Source organism: Bos indicus, chromosome 2, assembly GCF_029378745.1.
Source record: "Bos indicus isolate NIAB-ARS_2022 breed Sahiwal x Tharparkar chromosome 2, NIAB-ARS_B.indTharparkar_mat_pri_1.0, whole genome shotgun sequence".
Classification (NCBI taxonomy): Eukaryota; Metazoa; Chordata; class Mammalia; order Artiodactyla; family Bovidae; genus Bos; species Bos indicus.
The window spans coordinates 131,330,320-131,351,932 of record NC_091761.1 but is presented as its reverse complement, the minus strand read 5'-3'; the positions used below and the strand labels follow the sequence as shown (position 1 = coordinate 131,351,932).

The following is a 21,613-nucleotide window of genomic DNA, read 5'->3' as shown; positions in this document are numbered from 1 at the left end:
ACTGAAAAACAGATTTATTTTGCAATGAAATACAACAAAATATTGGCAACATAACTTTTTCTACATATCACCTACTTAAGTATCTATGGAACGAAGTATTTGGCAGACAGTAAAAAGACCATACGAGAGCAGAAGAATTCAGATGGCTTGAGAGTTTATCATTCCTTAGAGAGGAAAAAAATGAGAATTCATTAACCAATGAAAAATGTAAAATCAGATCTAGCTCTTCCTGTTAATTATAAGCATCACTGGAAATTTGGGGGGAAACAGAACAGTAAATAAATATATGCATTAAGGAAAAAAGGTTGCTGGTTTGGTATTATAAATTACAACATTTTATCCTAGTAACAATTAATGTATAATCTGCATTGTTTATAGTTAACTGACACTACTTGTTTTAAATATACCTTAAACTCTCCTTAACTCTTCTTTGAAAAATTGATAATTACCATGAAGTCACATGATATGTGTGCTGCCTGCTTTTCACTGAGTCACTGATATCCAGTGACTGATATCCAGTGACTCACTGATTGAGTCACTGATATCCAAGATTCTCAGTTCTATAAAGATTCTAGCTTTTTTCTTTTGGTCATGCTGTGAGGTTTGCTGGACTCTCAGGTCCCTGACCGGAGAAGGCAATGGCACCCCACTCCAGTACTCTTGCCTGGAAAATCCCATGGATGGGGGAGCCTGGTGGGCTGCAGTCCATGGGGTCGCTAGGAGTCAGACATGACTTCACTTTCACTTTTCACTTTCATGGTTTGGAGAAGGAAATGGCAACCCACTCCAGCGTTCTTGCCTGGAGAATCCCAGGGACGGGGGAGCCTGGCGGGCTGCCGTCTATGGGGTTGCACAGAGTTGGACACGACTGAAGCGACTTAGCAGCAGCAGCAGCAGGTCCCTGACCGGGGACTGAACCTGAGCCCTACGCAGTGAAAGTGAAACTGCTGGACCAGCAGGGGACTGCCAAGAGCCTACCTTTCTTATATTTCAAGTAAACGTTCTCATCTGATTGCAGAGTAATCATGAGAAACACTGCGCTGGAGGAAGCACAAGCTGGAATCAAGATTGCTGGGAGAAATATCAATAACCTCAGATATGCAGATGACCCCACCCTTACGGCAGAAAGCGAAGAGGAAATAAAAAGCCTCTTGATGAAAGTGAAAGAGGAGAGTGAAAAAGTTGGCTTAAAGCTCAACATTCAGAAAACTAAGATCATGGTATCCAGTCCCATCACTTCATGGCAAATAGATGAGGAAACAGTGGAAACATTGTCAGACTTTATTTTTGGGGGCTCCAAAATCACTGCAGGTGGTGATTACAGCCATGAAATTAAAAGACACTTACTCCTTGGAAGGAAAGTTATGACCAACCTAGATAGCATATTAAAAAGCAGAGACATTACTTTGCCAACAAACGTCCATCTAGAAAAGGCTATAGTTTCTCCAGTGGTCATGTATGGATGTGAAAGTTGGACTATAAAGAAAGCTGAGCACCGAAGAATTGATGCTTTTGAACTGTGGTGTTGGAGAAGACTCTTGAGAGTCCCTTGGACTGCAAGGAGATCCAACCAGTCCATCCTAAAGCAGACCAGTCGTGGGTGTTCACTGGAAGGACTGATGTTGAAGCTGAAACTCCAATACTTTCGCCACCTGATGCAAATAGCTGACTCACTGGAAAAGACCCTGATGCTGGGAAAGATTGAGGGCAGGAGGAGAAGGGGACCACAGAGGATGAGATGGTTGGATGGCATCACCGACTCGACGGACATGGGTTTGGGTGGACTCCAGGAGTTAGTGATGGACAGGGAGGCCTAGCGTGCTGCGGTTCATGGGGTCGCAAAGAGTTGGACACAACTGAGCAACTGAACTGAACTGAACTGAAAAATAAATAAAGTCTGTTATAGTTGTTCAGGCACGTCTGACTCTCTGCGATCACATGGACTGTACCCTGTCAAGCTCCTCTGGCCACTGGATTTTCCAGGCAAGAATACTGACGTGGGTTGCCATTCCTTATTCCAGGGGATCTTCCCAACCTAGGGATCAAACCTGTATCTCCTGCTTGGCAGGCGGATTCTTTACCTGAGAAATCTTCTCCCACTTTCATGCAAATTAACCCTCCCCAATTAATCTGGTTAAGAACATATGCTTACGTGACAGATTAAACTTGGAACAATATTCTACATGTCTATGGTAACTACCCCTCTGCTGACCTTTCTCCCAATAGTCCTATCAGCCTGCTTCTCCCACAGCTCTCTCAATTACATAAATGGTGCTATGAATGAAGGTGCCTCCCTCCCTTACCTGCAAAAAAATTCATACATTGAAGCCCTAATCCCCTAGGAGTGTGATGGTATTTGGAGAAGTGGCCTGCAGGAGACAATCAGATTTAGATGAAGTCATGGGGCCCCTCATGATGGGAGCAGTGTCTTTGTAAGAGATACCAGAGAGCTTGCTCTTCTCCTCTCGCCGCCATGTGAGGAGGCAAGGTGGCCTTCTGCAATCCAAGTAGGAGGTTCCCATCAGGACCCAAAAGTCAGCCAGTACCTTGACCTTGGACTTCCTAGCATCCAAAAACGTGAGAAATGTCTGTTGTTCAAGCCACCAAGTCGATGGTATTTTGTTTCAAGAGCATGAGCTAATTAACCAAGACAAATGGAAAATAAATTTTTGCAGGAAAAATCACAAGCACTCTGAACTGAATAGTCAGAATACTCCATTTCCTGATTCTCTTTAAAACTATTCTATTTGCTATCCCCCGATTTACTGGCACATGCTAATTTCTATAGGTGAACTGAAGTTGCAATTTTCAAAACCATAAAAAACTTTAAAATGTCACAGCTATGTAAAAAATCAGATCGGTGGCACACAAGTGAGTTTCTCTTCTTAAACTAAGGGAAGTAAGTGAAGTAACAAGGTAAATCTACAAAGAAAACTCCTGAATTAGTTTAGTGGCAGCGAGAGAAATCAAGAAGTGCCTCCCAGAATGTGTCCAGAGAAAGTGACTCCTTAAACGTGAAAGAGATAAAATCCTAAACCTTTTTCCCTTCACAAAATTGAGATGAAAATAAACATCATCAACAAAAAACTGAGCCTACAACAAAGACGATGAAAGGAATGCTTGTAAAATCACTCAGTTCATCCTCATTGGTTCTTACAAAATTCATCAATTTTCTAAAGCAGTGCTGAATTAATGTAGAACTCACTTTTAAAACTTTTACTCTTTATACTTAGATATTTCAAAATACAGATTTTAGTCTTTTCTCTAGTTACATGGAACATAAAGAAAAGCATAATCAAACAAACCCGTAGGCATGGGAAGCTATTAAGATTGCATAAAGGATGAAATTTAGAAAACAGCTGGTAAAGTCCTACTTTATAAATATGGTTCCAACTGCTTTTATTAATGAAGAAAAAAGACAAAAGAGTTAAAATTTTTCATCAAATATGACCACATTAAGATAAATCTCAACAATTAGAGGAAAGAGCTTACCACAATTATGTAGCGTATTTGAGATGAAACCACAGGTATAAATGATTAGATATTTTATAAGACTTTATAACTTACTTTTATACTAATGACACTTATACAGGCATATTAATTTTAAACTATTTAATGACAGTATGTGCTGGTGAATTTTCAGTAAAGTATAAATTTTTAAGTAAGTACATACATTATCAACTAAAAAACAAAAAAAAGAAACAGAGGATTTTGGCAACAGAGTCAACTAAATGCAGTCTACACTGCAGTTTCTAGAGCCTGTGCCACAAATGCAGCTTCCAAACGCCACTGATGTCAAAGGCTGCTTTAGATAGCTGTAGTATGCTCCATGGGGGAGAAGGCAAGTATAAAAAACAAGAAATTTTGTTTCACTTTTTTTTTTTTTTAAAGAAAGTCAACATTCATCTATTTCAACAATGAAATGTGAAAAAGATTTTCAAGGCTTCCTCTACTTATCCTTACTTTAAGCAAGGCTGATTGTCAGAGTCATCAAACTCAGAATTTGTCATATTCATGAAAGACATTTTTTTAAAAAATCCGAAAAAACATAAAAACTTGTTTGCAGTAAATAAAATTACTGTTTAGCTTAAAAAGAAAGAAAAAGCAATTTGCAAAGTCTGATACAACTCGTCAGTAAACAACTATGAGGTAATGCTGAGTATTTTTCCTTAGATTCCTGAAAGAAAAAGGAAGTCTAGAAGTTGGATAAAGGAAAATGATTATAGTAACCATAAGTCATTTAATTACATTGTTCTGTTACAATAAAAATAGTATGAATAAAAATAGTAAAGTTAAATTAAGTATCATGATCAATCACTACTCCTCAGTGAAGAAGTCCTTTCTTTGCTCAGTATTTCCAGAGACAATAAAGAATCTAATCAGTGGATCACATACCATCACCATCTCAGTCCACCATATAGCATGATCAAGTTGGTCTCTTAAAAAAGAGAGGAACCAAATGAAATTTCTAGGAACAGGAGGTGGGAAACATGTACCACTCCACTTCTCTTCATTATTCTGAGCATGTCTTCTCAGTGATTACTGTGAGCATAGCTTAAGAACTTAGACAGTGACACCAAGAAAAGGACTAGTCATTGAACCTGATAATCAGTGCCAGTTTGGGCTCCTGACTTTGTAATTTAGCTCCATTATGTGAAAATTAACCAAGTCAAAACAAATGTATACCAACAATCAATCAACAAGTATGAAACATTTTTGTTTTGCTGAACTAATTTTAAGATATTCAACTATCAAACTTCTGATCTTTTTTAAAAGACACAAAGTGAAACAGAACGCAAATCTGCCTAATTTTAATTCTAAAATATAGAACTCAAATTTTTTCACATTAACAACTGGGTACTCTGAAGCAGTTTCCCGAAAGCATGGAGACTGTAAAGGGAATTCAGATCTCATTTAATATAAGCCTCCTATTTACAAAGAGGAAAACTAAGCATTAACAGGAACTTCCAATAGTTGAACTCTGAAATAGTACTGTCAAGGCTGGGACAACCGTCTAACACAGGGCTCCTGACTCCCAGGAGAATGCATTTCTTTACTAACTCTGAAATCTGCCTCAGAAGATACTGTTAAATCCCAACATTATTCCCACAGTAAGGACATTCTCAGTTTAGAGACTGTTCAAGTACTGCAATTTCAAGGTGACGGAAAAGAATCCACACCTAAAAAGACTGTGTCTGATAATTTTCCACAGTTGGACAATTTCTTTTGAACTATAATAGTTCTCTAATAGTCAATAATTATATATATAATAATTATATAATAATCTCTAATATATTATTATAGATATATTAGATAGAATATCTAATCAGATATATATTACAGTCCCTATAGATATCTATCTATATATGGATATATCGATAGATAGATACATAGATATCTCTATATATCTATGTATCTATATATGTATCTAATTAGATATATTATCTAATATATATTCTATATTATTACATAATAATCTCTAATAGTCAAAAGTCTCTGATTTTCATTAAACGAAATCTGAGGGAACAGGACGAGAAAGATTTAGAAGTCACATAACAAAGGAAAGTGCACATAAAGTTTTAAAACTAGGTAAATGCACAAGTGTATGTACTTGCACACACACATATACAATGCTATCCTGAAAAAAAGAAGCAGGTTAAATATGCCGTCACTAACAATGGAATGAAGAGACTGGGAGCAATTTTCTACCATGTCCCTCCTTTTATGTTTCAAAGGTATGAAATTCCCTTTTCTTCAGCTTAGCTGCTTTCACTCAAAGCATGATCAACTGATTCAGACCAAACATTGAGTCACAGACAGAGGCTGCTACTTGGGACAAAAAGACCCGACTCACAGAAGAACGGGAGACTGTCACTTCTGACAGGGCATGTGGTTAAAGAAGCTTCTTTAATCTTTTCTGCAGTTGATTTGAGATCGAACATTAATAGTTTTGTGTATAAGAATAAACCACACTATTTCCAACAGAAAATGACCAAGCCTGGCCTGTACTTTTACCCTGGAAGGGATAAGCAAAGACCTGGAAAGACATCTCAAACTCCTAGAGAGAGCTTCTAAATTTCACAGTAATACCAGAACGGTAGCCAAATTAGGTGAGTTAAGACACACGTGCATGCACACATGCACGCGCGCATGGGCGCACACACACACACACACATCCTTTAAAGAATCAAGTTGGAAATGCACAAAAATACCAAGTGTCACTTATTGAAAGCAGACATGTGTACTCTTCTGACGCAAGATTTTATATAATCTTGGTAAAAACCCTCTTGAAGAGCAGCAGAATTCTAATTCTCCCCTATATAGCAATGAAGAAACCAAGTTCTAGAGATACTGAACAATTTACCCAACATCATATAACCAGAAACTGACAGATCAAGTCCCAGAACCTAGAGTCTATTTGACTCTAAGCCTGTAAAAATTTTCCCACTATTTTGAAGGTTTTACTTTCCATCATGATCCACAAACATGTTAACTATTAAAACCTAAGGAGACTGAGTTTCCCACAAAACACCCCAATTTTCCAGGTATGTCAATTTAGAAAGATTTCCTCAACTCTATAAGCAGACATTAAGACATTGTTAGGAGACAAATAAATCCATTATAAGGCTGGCTGCCCTGTCTGAAAGGTGCGTATAAAAGCGGGTAGTGAATGAGATGCGATGTACTGGGTTCATCCATCAAATCAGGAAGAATGATGATAACAAAATAGACCACAAAGGAAAAGCAAGGTAACATCTGGTGACCCTTCTTCTTGGGATTTACGAACTCTGACTTCTAAAAGCAACTAATAAAATGGCATATAGAAACGCACTGGTAGGCTCGACAACTGAGACCACTGCTAGATCATCCTTCCTTAAATGCAAACTATGCATCTGCAAGCCACCCTCTTTCAGAACACTTAAGCACTTTGGGCAAACTGCTGAGGTCAAGTCACAACTGGGAACAGTAAGAATTTGAAATGGAAAACTAAGCTATTCTGCTTACATGCCAGTTACTGACTGCTTGCCTTTCAGCTCAAAATTCAACTTGTTTGCCAGGACAGTGAAAATGGATCTGGCACAATATAAACGTTTCTCAGTAAAGGACACGGTAAAGACACTGCAAGAGGGAAGGGTTTTGCTTCCCACTCCTCCCAGGATGCAGCAGCCAGCAGTGCCCAGTGGCTGACAGCTACCCTGGGTACCCGCTCAGGCTGCTTTGCAGCAGAGTGCCTCCACTAAGAAACTGCCCTGTGCAGAGTTTCCCCTCAGTGCCTTAGAAGGCAGAATTCTGGCACATTCCAGAGAGCAGATTTCTAGTAAGTTCCACTGATGCAGTACCACAACTTCTCTACCATTCAGAGAACCACATCATGTGGATCTCAGTCCAAGGTGGGGGGGAGGGGAGGTGGAGAGCAGTCTCCTACCTAGCACTAGCATGAAAAAAGAGAGGCGCATGGTTACAAAGGCCTTTTTTTTCAGATTTTGGAGAGAACATAAATTACATTTGAGTGTGAGACACCTCAACGGACCTTCAAAGTGATCTGGGAGGTTTCCAACTTTGATTGAGGAAAAGAAACAAAGGAGCCTCTGCAGTAAGTTCAGGCTGCAACGTAAACTCCTCTACCACAACTGAAGTGTCCGTGGCAAGCAGAGTTGCTTACGGAGCCTCGATTCATCGAGCTCCACAGCAGCTCTTGGCTAAAGGAACTGGTGCTAGAGACGTAGGCTTTCCTCAACATTCCGTAGACAGCTTTCCAGCACGTTCCACTTGTATGACATTACTGACACCGTGTATTCTCTACTATTAGGTATACCATAGCCATGCACTCTCTGGCAACAGGGTGAAGAAGAATTTTCAAGGGAACTCTAACCTAGCCCCAGGAAAAGCAGCTACTCTATACACTTGTTATTTTTGCATCCTTTAAGGTTCTCTCTCATTACTCCAATCCCCTATTACACTTAATCATCCTTTATATGAAACTTTCCCTACTCAAACTACTACACAGTGTTTCTTTCCTCCTGAGACACATACCAACACACGTATTAATAGCTTGGGTGGCTCTCTTCCATACCATGAAAGCCAACATTGGAAACATCTTGAACGATTTAGAATTCACTTTGACATGCTTTACTTTTAAAGCTCAAAATTAAACAGGAATGATTTAGACTGAGTTTAAGTATAGCAGTAGTGGTAGCAGTTGTGTTAGTCGCTCTGTCATGCCTCTCTGGGACCCCATGGACTACGGCCCACCAGGTTCCTCTCTCCATGGAATTCTTCAGGCAAGAATACTGGAGGAGACAGCCATTGCCTTTCTCCAAGGGATCCTCCCAACCCAGGGATTGAACCCAGGTCTCCTGCATTGCAGGCAGATTCTTTACCATCTGAGCATGAATGGTGCTATTTCAATTATGGTTTGGCATGCTGTACATTCTTTCTCCAAACATTCTATAGTTTAAACTATCGTTCATCAACCCTTAGCTTATAATCGCCAGCCTTTAGCACTATTATTAGTAATTCTCCCTCTTATTATTCAAGCTCTTCAAAGGCATAAAAGATAAAGGCCCAAATTGAAACAAGTTACAAAATTAATTTTCATTATTAAAAGGAATGGTTATAAGCTATAAATATTAATAATCTCAAATAGCATGATTCAAAGTTACTGGCTTGACTATGTCTAAATTCCAATAAGAGATATCTTAATTCTATACCACTGTTAACCACAAGGAAGATCAAATAAACATGTAATGCTGAGTGGATACAAGCTGAAAGAGCTCTTGGGAAAGGGCTTAATATGCAGGGAATCCACAGGGACACATTAAAACAGTGTATCAGTGTCTCCTGTGCCTGGTAACTGGAAATAAACTAAGGAGTTCACTACTCTTTAACAGTTCAACAAAATTTTAAGCCTAGCAATTTTAATAATCTATTTACAAAATCACACCAACAAAAATTACTAAGAGGAAAAGGCATCATATCTTTTACAAAAGTAGAAAATAACCACCAAGAATCCACCAAAAAGTGAGAAGAAGCAAGACGATCAGATTACACACTGAAATGCAAACAAATGCTTTATGGGATTTTTAAAGAACTTTAGAATTATATTCTAATTTCCAAAACAAACAAACAAACCAAAAAAACCTAATTATCACTGACAGTTTATTCTGAATGGCTCCAGAAATGAAATGTGTAAAACTTACTAGCCACCATTATGGGAGGTGTGTCTAAAAAATGTAGTAAGACAACACAGAAATAAGATAAAACTGAAATTTCTCTTCAACTAATGCTGTATGTTTGTTTAAAAGTTTGCTTGAGAAAAATTCGGCTTTTACATGGAAATTTTTTTTAGGAAATTTAGATTTCTCTTACTTGAGAGAGTCCAGGGGACGAGGCATGTCCCGGGGGCGTTGCCGCAAGATTTGGATGCCCCTTGTTTATCTCATGTGCTGAGTAAGGGGAAGGGGTCGGGGGTCCCGGCTGTCTTGCTACTTGTGTTACCTGTGAAGAAATCAGTATTTAGTAAGAGTATTAGTAACTCAGTATTAATAAATATTGCAAAAGTAGCTATTTTTTAAAAATGAAATTCTCTCACAAATTATATTAAAATAAAAATAAAATAAGACTAAAGGCTTAAAATTTCAATATTGAAAAAATGAAATTAATATAAAAAAGAGAAATTAATATTTTTATCCACTTGATAAAAGATTCTCAAAGCATACTTAAAACTGAAAATTTTAAAGGAAAAAAATAAACCAAAAAAGCCAGACTAGAAACAACATCCTATAGGATGCCATTTGATATTTTGTAAAAGGAACAAAAAGGAAATATCAATAAATGACTACAAGAGCAAATAATAACCACAAAAAGGGCACAAGGAGATTCTAGGGAGTGACATAACTTGTTTCAGATCATGACTGTATGCAGATTACATATCTCTTTGTACCTGTCAAAACCAATGGAAGTATACATAGAACTGAAATAAGGTGAATTTTACCTTAAATAAATGATACCTCAATAAATCTGACCAAAAAAAGTTACTTATACAGCATAATCGCATTTTTGTTTCTAAAAAAGCACATCTAAATATACATACACATATTTCTATATGTGTATTTATGTGTAAATACATGTGCATATATAAATATATATATATATCAGTTCAGTTCAGTCGCGCAGTCGTGTCCGACTCAGCTTTCTGAGTGACTACTCTGGGATTTCTAAACAACTCTACCTACCAGCTTGCTCAGATATGCAGATGACACCACCCTTATGGCAGAAAGTGAAGAAAAACTAAAGAGCCTCTTGATGAAAAGTGAAAGAGGAGAGTGAAAAAGTTGGCTTAAAGCTCAACATTCAGAAAACGAAGATTATGGCATCTGGTCCCATCACTTCATGGGAAATAGATGGGGAAACAGTGGAAACAGTGTCAGACTTTATTTTTCTGGGCTCCAAAATCACTGCAGATGGTGACTGCAGCCATGAAATTAAAAAACACTTACTCCTTGGAAGGAAAGTTATGACCAACCTAGACAGTATATTGAAAAGCAGAGATATTACTTTGCCAACAAAGGTCAGTCTAGTCCAGGCTATGGTTTTTCCAGTGGTCATGCATGGATGTGAGAGTTGGACTGTGAAGAAAGCTGAGCGCCGAAGAATTGATGCTTTTGAACTGTGGTGTTGGAGAAGACTCTTGAGAGTCCCTTGGACTGCAAGGAGATTCAACCAGTCCATTCCGAAGGAGATCAGTCCTGGGTGTTCTTTGGAAGGAATGATGTTGAAGCTGAAACTCCAATACTTTGGCCACCTCATGTGAAGAGTTGACTCACTGGAAAAGACCCTGATGTTGGGAGGGATTGGGGGCAGGAGGAGAAGGGGACGACAGAGGATGAGACGGCTGGATGGCATCACTGACTCGACAGACGTGAGTTTGAGTGAACTCCGGGAGCTGGTGATGGACAGGGAGGCCTGGCATGCTGCAATTCATGGGGTCGCAAAGAGTCGGACACAACTGAGCGACTGAACTGAAATGAATCAACCATTTCTTGGTATACAGAGAGGGACAGTGTGTTTGTGTGCGCATGCACACTGTATTTAAAAGATTATATGCCGAGAAACATTCATTTTTTATGGATATTATAGTTTTGCATTGGCAATAATATGGAAGATCCAGAATTCTCATTCATATGCTCGTGGAAATATAGATTGGTAGAAGTTCTCTGGGAAAGAACTTGGCACTAGCTAGTACCTTTGAGAATAGGTATACCCTATAGGTTACGTCTTATTTTGCTTTTTTCTTGTCTTTTTTCTTGGAGGATAATGGCTTTATAGCACTGTTTGTACAGCACCTGTGCCACATAGCCTAGCTCTTTGTAGGTATACATTTGTGAGAAAACAGGAAAACGTGCACCAAGATACATGTAAAAAATATTCATAGTTGCACTGTTCTTATTACCCAAAACTGGATAACACGAACATTCATTAGCAGGAGAATGAATCAGTAATGAAATATTTTCCCGTATGGAAATCAAACTAAAAACTAGAGCAACATTTCACAATTTGAATGACTCTTATAAATGTTAATGAGTGAAAAAGAACACAGAATACAGAGTATTATTCCAAAAACGTTCCAAAATAAACAAAATTTGACTATATTAATTTAGAAATACATTAATGAATGGCAACACCATAAACAAAAGCAGGAAATTTCTTTTAAGGCATCTATATCAGGAAGAGAAGGAGTAGAGATCAGAAAAGGCCATATCATGTTTTGCTCTTTTAAACCTGGGAGGTGAGACAGTTTTTGCTTTAAAATTATTTGTTAAACTCTACGTTTATGTTTTATGCACTTTCATGCATGCATCATTCTCTTCAATTCCCTAAAAAAGATTAGAAACAAAAACAAGCAAATTACTTAGGACCTAGGTTAAAGTATTAGTTACAGTGGTATTAATTATATTGCTGTTATACAAGAGTAGAAAGAATATAAAAAGAAAATAAAGTAAAACAATATCTCAGGACTTCCCTGGCAGTCCAGTGGTTAAGATCCCTGGAGGGGGAACTAGGATCCCACATGCTGCAGGGTGTGGTCTAAACAAAAAATAAATGAAGGGAAAAAAGAAAGAAAACCTCTAAAATTTTGACTGAGTAAAAATTTCAACTAGCTAGTCAATTTCATTCAAAAGTTTTACCTAAAACCATTTCCTATAAAATCAATGATATTTGTTGTTTACTGAGCAATGTAACTTGAAGAATCTTTTGAAAATGTAAAGCTAAACCATAAAGACCATGGAAACTAAGATTGGTCAGTAAGTATAAAGTTGATAAAATAGAAAGTTGATTTGTTCGGCACTGAATTACCTGATTGGATAAAATATTCCAGCCAATTAAAAGATGTAACACATAAACTACAATTTCAAATCATAGCTATTTAAAAAGTGAAGTTTCCTGAATATAATCATTCTCTGGACCCAAGAGGAATGGAAATACTGTGCAGGAAACGTATGTGGGGAAAAAACCAGCCAGGTGTAGACAACAGGGAATGAGGTCTACAGAGAGCCGGAGTGAACGCCCGTCCCCCACACGGAAGGACACATTCAGCAGGAGCGGAGCGACACCATTCAGAATTTCCAACAAGTCATGCAGTGTCTTCCAAGTTTTCAAGAAAAACTAAAATTAAATATTTTTAATGAAATGTTCCCGACTTCCAAAACACTGTACTAGTCACATAAAGCACATCGATACATGAGGAGGACAGGCAGCCAGAGCGTGAGCCTGGCTCCAGGCGTCCCTCATGATCATCACTGAAACATAAACTTTGTAGGCTTTTCTTTTTTTTCCTTTGGACAAAACGAGGAACTATTTATTACTTTCAACAACAGCAGTAGAGTATCTGTGTACCACACTTTGAACCTAAGGTTCAGGATAACACAAACAAGGCCACATACTATGTGGTGACTTGCATTACCTGAGAGGAACCCTGAACTCAGAGAACTTGAATCTTTTATAATGGACAGTAAGCATGCCGCCTTTTGCTCCAGAAAGAGAAATTATCTCTTTTATACAGTAAGCATGTGTGCCCATTTGCTCTGAATGTCTTATACACAGCTATGGTATTCTTCCATCTCTGTCACTTTATGTACTAACACAAAGAACAAGGTAATAAAAGAAAAATGAAAATAGTAACGCTGTGATGAGTTTATTCAGAATTTTCTAATAAGCAAAACTACAAAGAATAAACTTTCTATTTTAAGGAAGTACTCACATATAGACTTATGACTGAATTCTAGATAGGTATGAATGAATATAGATATATTGTTAAACATTATATACACACATATAAAACATATTTTTACTCACTGCATCTACATATGCATATGTTGCCCAATATATGCAATAAAAATACAGCACTTAAAAACATAATTGAATCTTTATCAAAAGAATTGCAAAAAATTCCTATCAAGAAATAATGTTTTCAGCAAAAAAAAAAAAAAATCATTCCTATAAAGGTAAACATGATACATAGTTTGTCTGAGAAGTCATCCCTTAATTTTTTTATCCCAAGATGAAGTTTACTTAGTGAAATCATCTAAAAGCATTTCAACAGCTGCAACTCCCACATGGAAATGACCAAGTTCAATTTGGGGTAGACTGGAAGGACTCCAAAGCTTTTCTTCAGTTCAGTTCAGTCGCTCAGTAGTGTCCGACTCTTTGCGACCCCGTGGACTGCAGCACGCCAGGCCTCCCTGTCCATCACCAACTCCAGGAGTTTACTCAAACTCACATCCATCGAGTCCGTGATGCCATCCAGCCATCTCATCCTCTGTTGTCCCCTTCTCCTCCCGCCTTCAATCTTTCCCAGCATCAGGGTCTTTTCCAATGAGTCAGTTCTTTGCATCAAGTGGCCAAACTAGTGGAGCTTCAGCTTCAACATCAGTCCTTCCAATGAATATTCAAGACCGATTTCCTTTAGGATGGACTGGTTGGACTGCCTTCTTACTTGGCTAATTTCAATACTCTATGAGAATCTCAAGCAGCTTCTCCACCCCTCCTGGTGAGTTTTTCATATTATCCTACTTCTTCCTTCAGATTATTTATTTCCCAATATTTAGAGATATTTTTAATTACAAATATTGGGAAATAAAAGCTGATTTAGTCAATTAAAAAGGAACACTACAGTGAATACTAGAAAAATTTACTAAGTATCATGACATTTTTTCAAAGCCAGACATTATTACTGCCAAACTCCTCCCAAAAACCAAGAAAAAGATAAAGAAAGTACATTACTTTCCTCTTTGCTCTACTCTTAGCTACACTTAATAGGTTGAACCATGTGGAATTTCTAAAATGCAAGGTTTTTATCACATGTTTTAAAAAGGCAATTTCATATAATTCAAGTAATACTTAAATACTCAAGCAAATAGATGCTACCATGGACACTTCTATCATGGACTCTAAGTACTGGGTTCAATTCTGAGGATTGTTTCTTTTCATATTTATTAATAACTGGCAATGGAAACAAGTGAAAGAAAAACAGATCAGCTACTTTCTCAGTGTTGACTACCTACCACAAATCAGTAACAACGAAATAAAAATAAGAAAAAAACACCTGCCCTCAGAAACATGTCTAGGAATCAAAGGTAACAAAGAGAGGATACCATGGGCGAATCCTTCCCAGCCAGAGGGCAAAGGGTGGTAGGCAGAATTCTAAAACGGCTCTCAATATTCCTGTCTCTGGTGCACATACCCTGTATAAGTCTTTCCCCTTAATATACCAGAGAACATGATGGAGTATCACTCCTGTGATAGGTAACTAAAGAGTTGACTTCAAGTTAATCAACAGAGATTCCGCTGGCTGGGTCTGAACTTTTTAGCTGAGCTCGTTAAAACACAGTGAATCAGAGAGATATTCTCTTGCTGTTCTTAAAGACTAAGCCTTCCAGATAATGACAGGACCATACAGCAAGGACCTGAAGGTAACCTGAGAGGACCTGAGAGCAATTCCTAGCCAGCAGCCAGTAAGAAAACAAGGACCCAAGTCAACAACCACAAGGAAATAAAGTCTTCCAATAATCCAAATGAGTATGGAAGTGAATCCCAAGCCTTACATGAGATGATGCCCTGGTAGATGAAATGAAAAAATGAAGGAGAGAAGGAAAGGGAGAGAGAGAGGGGAAAAGAGAAAGAAAGAGACGGGAGGAAGAGACAAAGAGAAATCCAAGAAAGAGAGTGTGTGTGTGTGTCTTTGTGTGTGTGGGTGTGTGTGGGTGTGTGGGGGGATGGTGAGACAAAGAGACAGAGAGAGAGAAAGAGAGGAGGACGGAATGAGGAGGGAAGGAAGGTGCAGCTTGGGTGGAAAGAACCCGCCTGCAAGGCAGCAGACTCCGGTTCAATTCCTGGATGGGGAAGATCCCCTGGAGAAGGGAAAGGCCACCCACTCCAGTATTCTGGCCTGGAGAATTCCATGGACTGTGTAGTCCATGGGGTAGCAAAGAGTCGGACACGACTGAGCGACTTTCACTTTCACTTTTCACATGAGAGTCCAGTCTGTGTTTACACTTTAATTTCAGCATGGTCCTAAGCAGAGCACCCTAACAGCCCAGACCCACCTAATCTGTGAGATAATGAATGGGTGCTATTTTAAGCTGTTAATTCTGGGGTGACTTGTTACATAGTAATAACAAAAACTAGGGAAAGAACTCACATGGCAGAAAAATGACAGGTATAAGACCCTGAAAGTTTGACAAGGTCATACAATGGGAATGACTCAACTGTTCCAAGTGGGGTTGGGAGTAATCCCCCCATCCCGAAGCTAAAAAGATATGGCAGCAGAGGCAATATTGCTTAAGGGCTTACTAAGCATGGTAAGGACTTTGATAACTGGAATAACCTATAGGAAATTTTAATCAGGACCATGAGCAGATCTAATGTTTTCAAAGATCATTTTGGCTGCTTTGTGAAAAGAACAGAAGAACGTAAGAATGGAAACAATTAGTTTAAAAGCTATCACAATAAACTAGGCCAAAAGTGATGGTAGCTTAAAACATCTTTAAAAATAAAGATGAAAAGAAGTTGGAATAATTTGGGTTGTATATCAAAGGCAGAGCAAACAAAATTCCTGTTGATTTGACTGAAAAGAATGGACAGAAAGGAATGAAGATTGACTGATTCACTTATTTAATATGTATTTACTGAGAACAAATTTTATGTCACACACTGGTGCATGGGATACAAAATTAGGTGAATAAGATTCTAAAATTTCTGTCTTCATGGCTGAAGAAAACAAAATAATAATAAAAGATATAATAATTTTTTAAATATATATTTAAAAGGGATAACTACACGAAAACAGATGATGGCTTTTAAGTTTATGGCTTGAAATATTAAGTGGGTGCAGTCCTATGAGATAGGGAGAACAGACTTAGGGGAAACAGCAATCAAAGGCAACATATGCCTAACAGACATCCAAATGGCTAAGTAGCCATTTCAGTATTTGAATCCAAGCTGAGAAGAGGAGTCAGGGCTGGGGAGGATAAATTTACAAGTAGGTTCATAGCGAACTTTTAGGTGGTCTCTAAGCTAACTATGAAAACTAGCAAATAAAAACTATGAAAAACCTTGTAATTTATAAACCAAAGGGATCTATTTAGTCAGTGTTAATTGTTGCATACTCTAGTATTCTTGCCTCGAGAATTCCATGGACAGAGGAGCCTGGCAAGGGTGTCACAAGAGTCAGACTTAGCGACTAAACCAGCAGCACCACCACCAGGACAGTGCTCACCCTCTCAATGGAATCAATGTGGCTTATTTCTCTACTCAGAATCCCTAAAGAATAAACAAAGTTATCACAGGACAAATCAGTAATGTCTCAGACTAAAACTAAACCAAAGTCAGAATCTCAGAATTTTAAAGACAAAAGGTAATTGAAAGATAATCTAATTTCAGCAGTCCTAGGATCAATATAGACTTAGTACCACAGAGAATGAGGCACACAACAAGTATTTTTTTCTAGATTGGTTAATTTTTTTTTAATTGACATATAACAGAAGTTCCTTTGTCTTTTTTTAATGGGTGCGCTGATGTCAGAACAGAATATAAAGGACAGGGCAGATAGCCATAATACAAACCAATTTAATATGACTGCTAATTTTAACTCCTCTGACACATACTCAACACTGATTGAGTATCAAGGCTCTGTCAGGCACTGTATTAAGCTATAAAAATGAAACAGCCCTTGTCCTTAAGGAGTTCCAATAAAAAGGATATCACAGTAAATAAAGAAACAAGACGTGATAAATCCTGTTTTTTAACGTATTTTCAATTTACTGTATTTAAAACTGATTAACCACCAGACATAACTGGGTCTGAAACTGTGGTCGGGTCTAGTGAAATCAGAGTTGCACACAGAGAAGTAAAACACTTTGGTTCAGACGAAGAATTAGAGATATTATTTTGAAAAGAAATTTTCAAAGTACAGAGGTAAGAAAGTAAAGTATGTTCCACATAGGTAAGGGGTTCTCTTTAGAAAGGGTTGGGAGAAAGAGAGTTTAGTGGACTGATGCTGGTGCAACTGCAGTCTGATTATAGCCAGACTGTAGGAAAACTGCATATTCTTTGCTAAGATATGTTAATCTTCTGTTCTCAGCAAAAAGGAGCCACTGATTTTTAAAATGATGATGTAATAATCTTATTTATATTGTAAGGGTAAGAGAGCGGGTAGAATGTCCACCAAAAAAATTTACACACTCACGTTCCTTATTCATAATAGCCAATAAATCAAGTATCTACAGCCAATATCCATTGGATCATAGAAAAAGCAAGAGAATTCCAGAAAAACACCTACTTCTGCTGCACTGAATATGTTAAAGCCTTTGACTGTGTGGCTCACAACAAACTGGAAAATTCTCAAAGAGACAGGAATATCAGACCACCTTACCTGCCTCCTGAGAAACCTGTTAAGAGGTCAAGAAGCAACAGTTAGAACTAGACATGGAACAGCAGACTGATTCAAAACTGGGAAAGGAGCATACGTCAAGGCTGTGCTTATTTAACTTATATACAAAGAATATCATGTGAAGTGCCAGGATTAGATGAAGCACAAGCTGGAGTCACGATTGCAGGGACAAATATCAACAACCCCACATATGCAGATGATACCACTCAAACGGCAGAAACTAAAGAGGAAGTAAAGAGCTTCTTGATAAAGGTGAAAAAGGAGAGTGAAAAAGCTGGCTTAAAACTCAAAATTCAAAAAACTAAGATCATGATATTCAGTCCCATGATTTCATGACAAACAGAAGGGCAGAAGGTGGAAGCAGTGACAGATTTCCTCTTCCTGGGCTCTAAAATCACTGTGGACGGTGACTGCAGTCATGAAGTCAGAAGATGACTGCTTACTGGCAGCAAAGCCATGACAGACCTAGACAGCGTGTTAAAAAAGCAAAGACATCACTTTGCTGACAGAGGTCTGTATAGTCAAAGATAAGGTATTTCCAGTAGTCATGTATGGATGTGAGAGTTGGACCATAAAGAAGGCTGAGCACCAAAGAACTGATGCTTTCAAATCGTGGTGCTGGAGAAGACTCTTCAGAGTCACTTGGACCTCAAGGAGATCCAACCAGCCAATCCTAAAGGAAATCAAACCTCAATATTCATTGGAAGGACTGATGCTGAAGTTGAAACTCCAATTCTCTGGCCACCTGACGCAAAAAGAGAACTCACTGGAAGAGACCCTGATGCAGGGAAAGATTGACGGCAGGGAAAGATTGACGGCAGGAAAAGAAGGGGGCAACATGAGATGGTTGGATGGCATCACCGACTAAATGGATATGAGTCTGAGCAAATTCAGGGAGACAGTAAAGGACAGGGAAGCCTGGTGTGCTGCAGTCCATGGGGTCGCAAAGAGTCAGACATAACTGAGCGACTGAACTGATGAACTGATGAAAGATAATTATACGTATATCCATACAATAGATACTATTAAGCAACAAAAACATTATGCTAAGAGAAGTAAGTCTTATATGAAATACTCAGAATGGGCAAATCTATCAGAGACAGAAAGTAGATCAGTAGTTGTCGAGGCCTGGGATGGGGCTTCCCAGGTGGCTCAGACAATAAAGAATCTGCCTGCAATGCAGGAGAAGTAAGAGACAGGGGTTTGAGCCCTGGATCAGGAAGAACCCCTAGAGAAAGGAATGGCAACCAACACCAGTATTCTTGCCTGGAGAATCCCATGGACAGAGGAGCCTGGCGGGCTATAGTCCACAAGGTTGCCAAGAGTCGGACACAACTGAGGCAACTGAGCACACACACGCACACAAGAGCTGGGGTGCTGGGGAGTAATGGGCGAATACAGGACACAGGGTTTCTTGTGAGGGGTGATGAAAACGTCCCCAAATTGCTCTTGGAGAAGACTGTACAACTCTGAATATGCCAAGATCCAACAACTGTACATTTTAAATGGGTGAATTACACGGTATTCAAATGTCTCAACAAAAATGAGAGACAGACACAGAATCTAGAGCAGAGGAGGCAAACTGGGCAGTAATGGGAAAGATGATTTTCACATGGGAACCAATGTAAAAGGACCAATTTGAGAAGTAACAACTTTAATCAAGAGCTGCAGAGATCAGTTATGGCTTCTCCATGCAATACATCACAGTATCCAAAGGAATCAACAGGAAACTTAAAAAGATTCAGGTCTAAGTGCAGGAAAAGACAAGGCAGATCTAGACACACTTTATCCTATTCACCTAATACAAACTTCAGATCACTGGCCTTGGTGACACCAATAACAAACTCTTTGTTCAAAATTTCTATCTTAGTTACTATTCATTTTGTTTTTATCTATTCTTCTTCCATTGACTTCCCTGGTGGCTCAGTGGTGAAGAATCCACCTGCCAAGCAGGAGACGCAGGTTTTATCCCTGGGTTGGGAAAATTCCCTGGAGAAGGAAATGACAATCCACTCCAGTATTCTTGCCTGGAGAATCCCATGGTCAGAGGAGCATGGCGGGCTACAGTCCATGGGGTCACAAGTGACTCAGACATTATTTAGTGACTGGGCATCCTTCTTCCATGTTAGAAACTGAGGTACTGAAAATAAAATGGGAGAACACATGACCATACCTAGCTTCAGCTCTATCATTTAATAGATGTGTTACTATGGGCAAATAACTCAAGAGTCCCACTTTCTTACCTTGTAAAATAGAAATCGTAAGAGGGATGAATGCAACTTTATAGACACATTTTGGAGAGTACCTAACAGAGTGCTTGATACACAAAACCTGGAAGCTACTAATATTTATACCCACAAATTAAACATGAGGTTTATGAAGACCTTTATAGAAACAAATTATTTTCAAAATATACAGTTTAACTCAGTATCTGCTGCTGCTGCTGGGTTATCTTAATGATGGGTATCATGAGTTTGCATTGATACATATGTGTAAGATCAATAACTATTCTTGGAATACAAAAGCATTAAATTAAGATGAAATAAACGAGTTTTAGGTCATTTTAGTTATAACATTGGCGATTTTATCAGTTGAGGCATATTCATGAGGTAACAAAGCTCTTAATTCACTTAAATCTGACTTTGTTGATACCGCCCACAAAAACAAATTAGCAAAAAGTACAGAAGAACAAACAACAGATCATGAAACCTCCATCAAAAACAAAACAAAATTAAAATGCAATACTGAATCACTGACTAAAAGAATGACTAATACATTGACTGCCTAATAAAGTAAATTCCTATATCTTGTGATATATTCCTTAAGGAAAGATTACTGGCTCTAAAAGGGATTCCCATCCTCCTTAAAATCAAATTTTTATTATTCTTAATATAATTCAGGTTTGGACAATGCAATGAATAAAATCTTGAGACAAGACTTGACAACATACCTAAAACTCTATATGTGGATTCAATACAGAAAGAGTTTCCCTAAGGTTTCGTCTGTTTTATTTACAGGCCACATGGGAACTCCTGAGAATCTCACAAGAAAAATTCATGGGGATTATCATTCTCCTTTAAAACAAAAACTGCTCTTCTTGATCTTTAGAGTACGACTTGTTCATCAAGTATCCAAACCGCATGTTCTAAAAATGTGTTTAGTTGTAACAGGACCAAGAACCTAACTATACAGAGAGGCAATGGAAAAAGAAAGACTGTAAAAGAAACTGAAACACCACTTACTGAAGCAGAGTCAATGGATAATGATAAATCAAACACGGTAAAAAAACTGTATTATAGATAACAGAGGTAAGGCCAGAGGAATTAAAAGCAGCTGCCTCTGACGGATAAGAACAGAGGTGAAGAATAGGTTCTCTCTTTTCATAAACCCTTCTATATTATTAGCTTTGTAAAAATCATATGTACTCCACTGCTCTGTTTTCATTAAACAGATGGATAAATGTTAATCAGCTATTTTACACTCATGAAGAAATTAGCAAGATAAAGATCAAAAGGGCAAGGGTGCTAATCACAGTATTATTTATATTATTCATGAAAGCAAGAATACAGAAATAACACAAATGTCCATGAACAAATGACTAGTTATATACATCATAGTACAAAAGTAATATTCTTATTTTAAACATCTCCATTCCTAAAAGTG

The 21,613-nt window shown here is 38.1% G+C and overlaps 1 protein-coding gene across 20 annotated transcripts in view; it reads right to left on the bottom strand.

Moving 5' to 3' along the window:
• The window catches only part of EIF4G3 (eukaryotic translation initiation factor 4 gamma 3), a 354,405-nt gene that overhangs the window by 234,455 nt on the left and 98,337 nt on the right, over window positions 1–21,613 (bottom strand). For 17 of the 20 annotated variants that reach the window (XM_070777387.1, XM_070777392.1, XM_070777394.1 and 14 more), the window contains exon 3: window positions 9,370–9,498. The exons of the other annotated variants lie outside the window; for them this stretch is intronic. In XM_070777387.1, coding sequence (XP_070633488.1) covers window positions 9,370–9,498 — 129 coding nt within the window. The remainder of the gene's footprint in view (window positions 1–9,369; window positions 9,499–21,613) is intronic. 20 annotated transcript variants of the gene reach the window in all.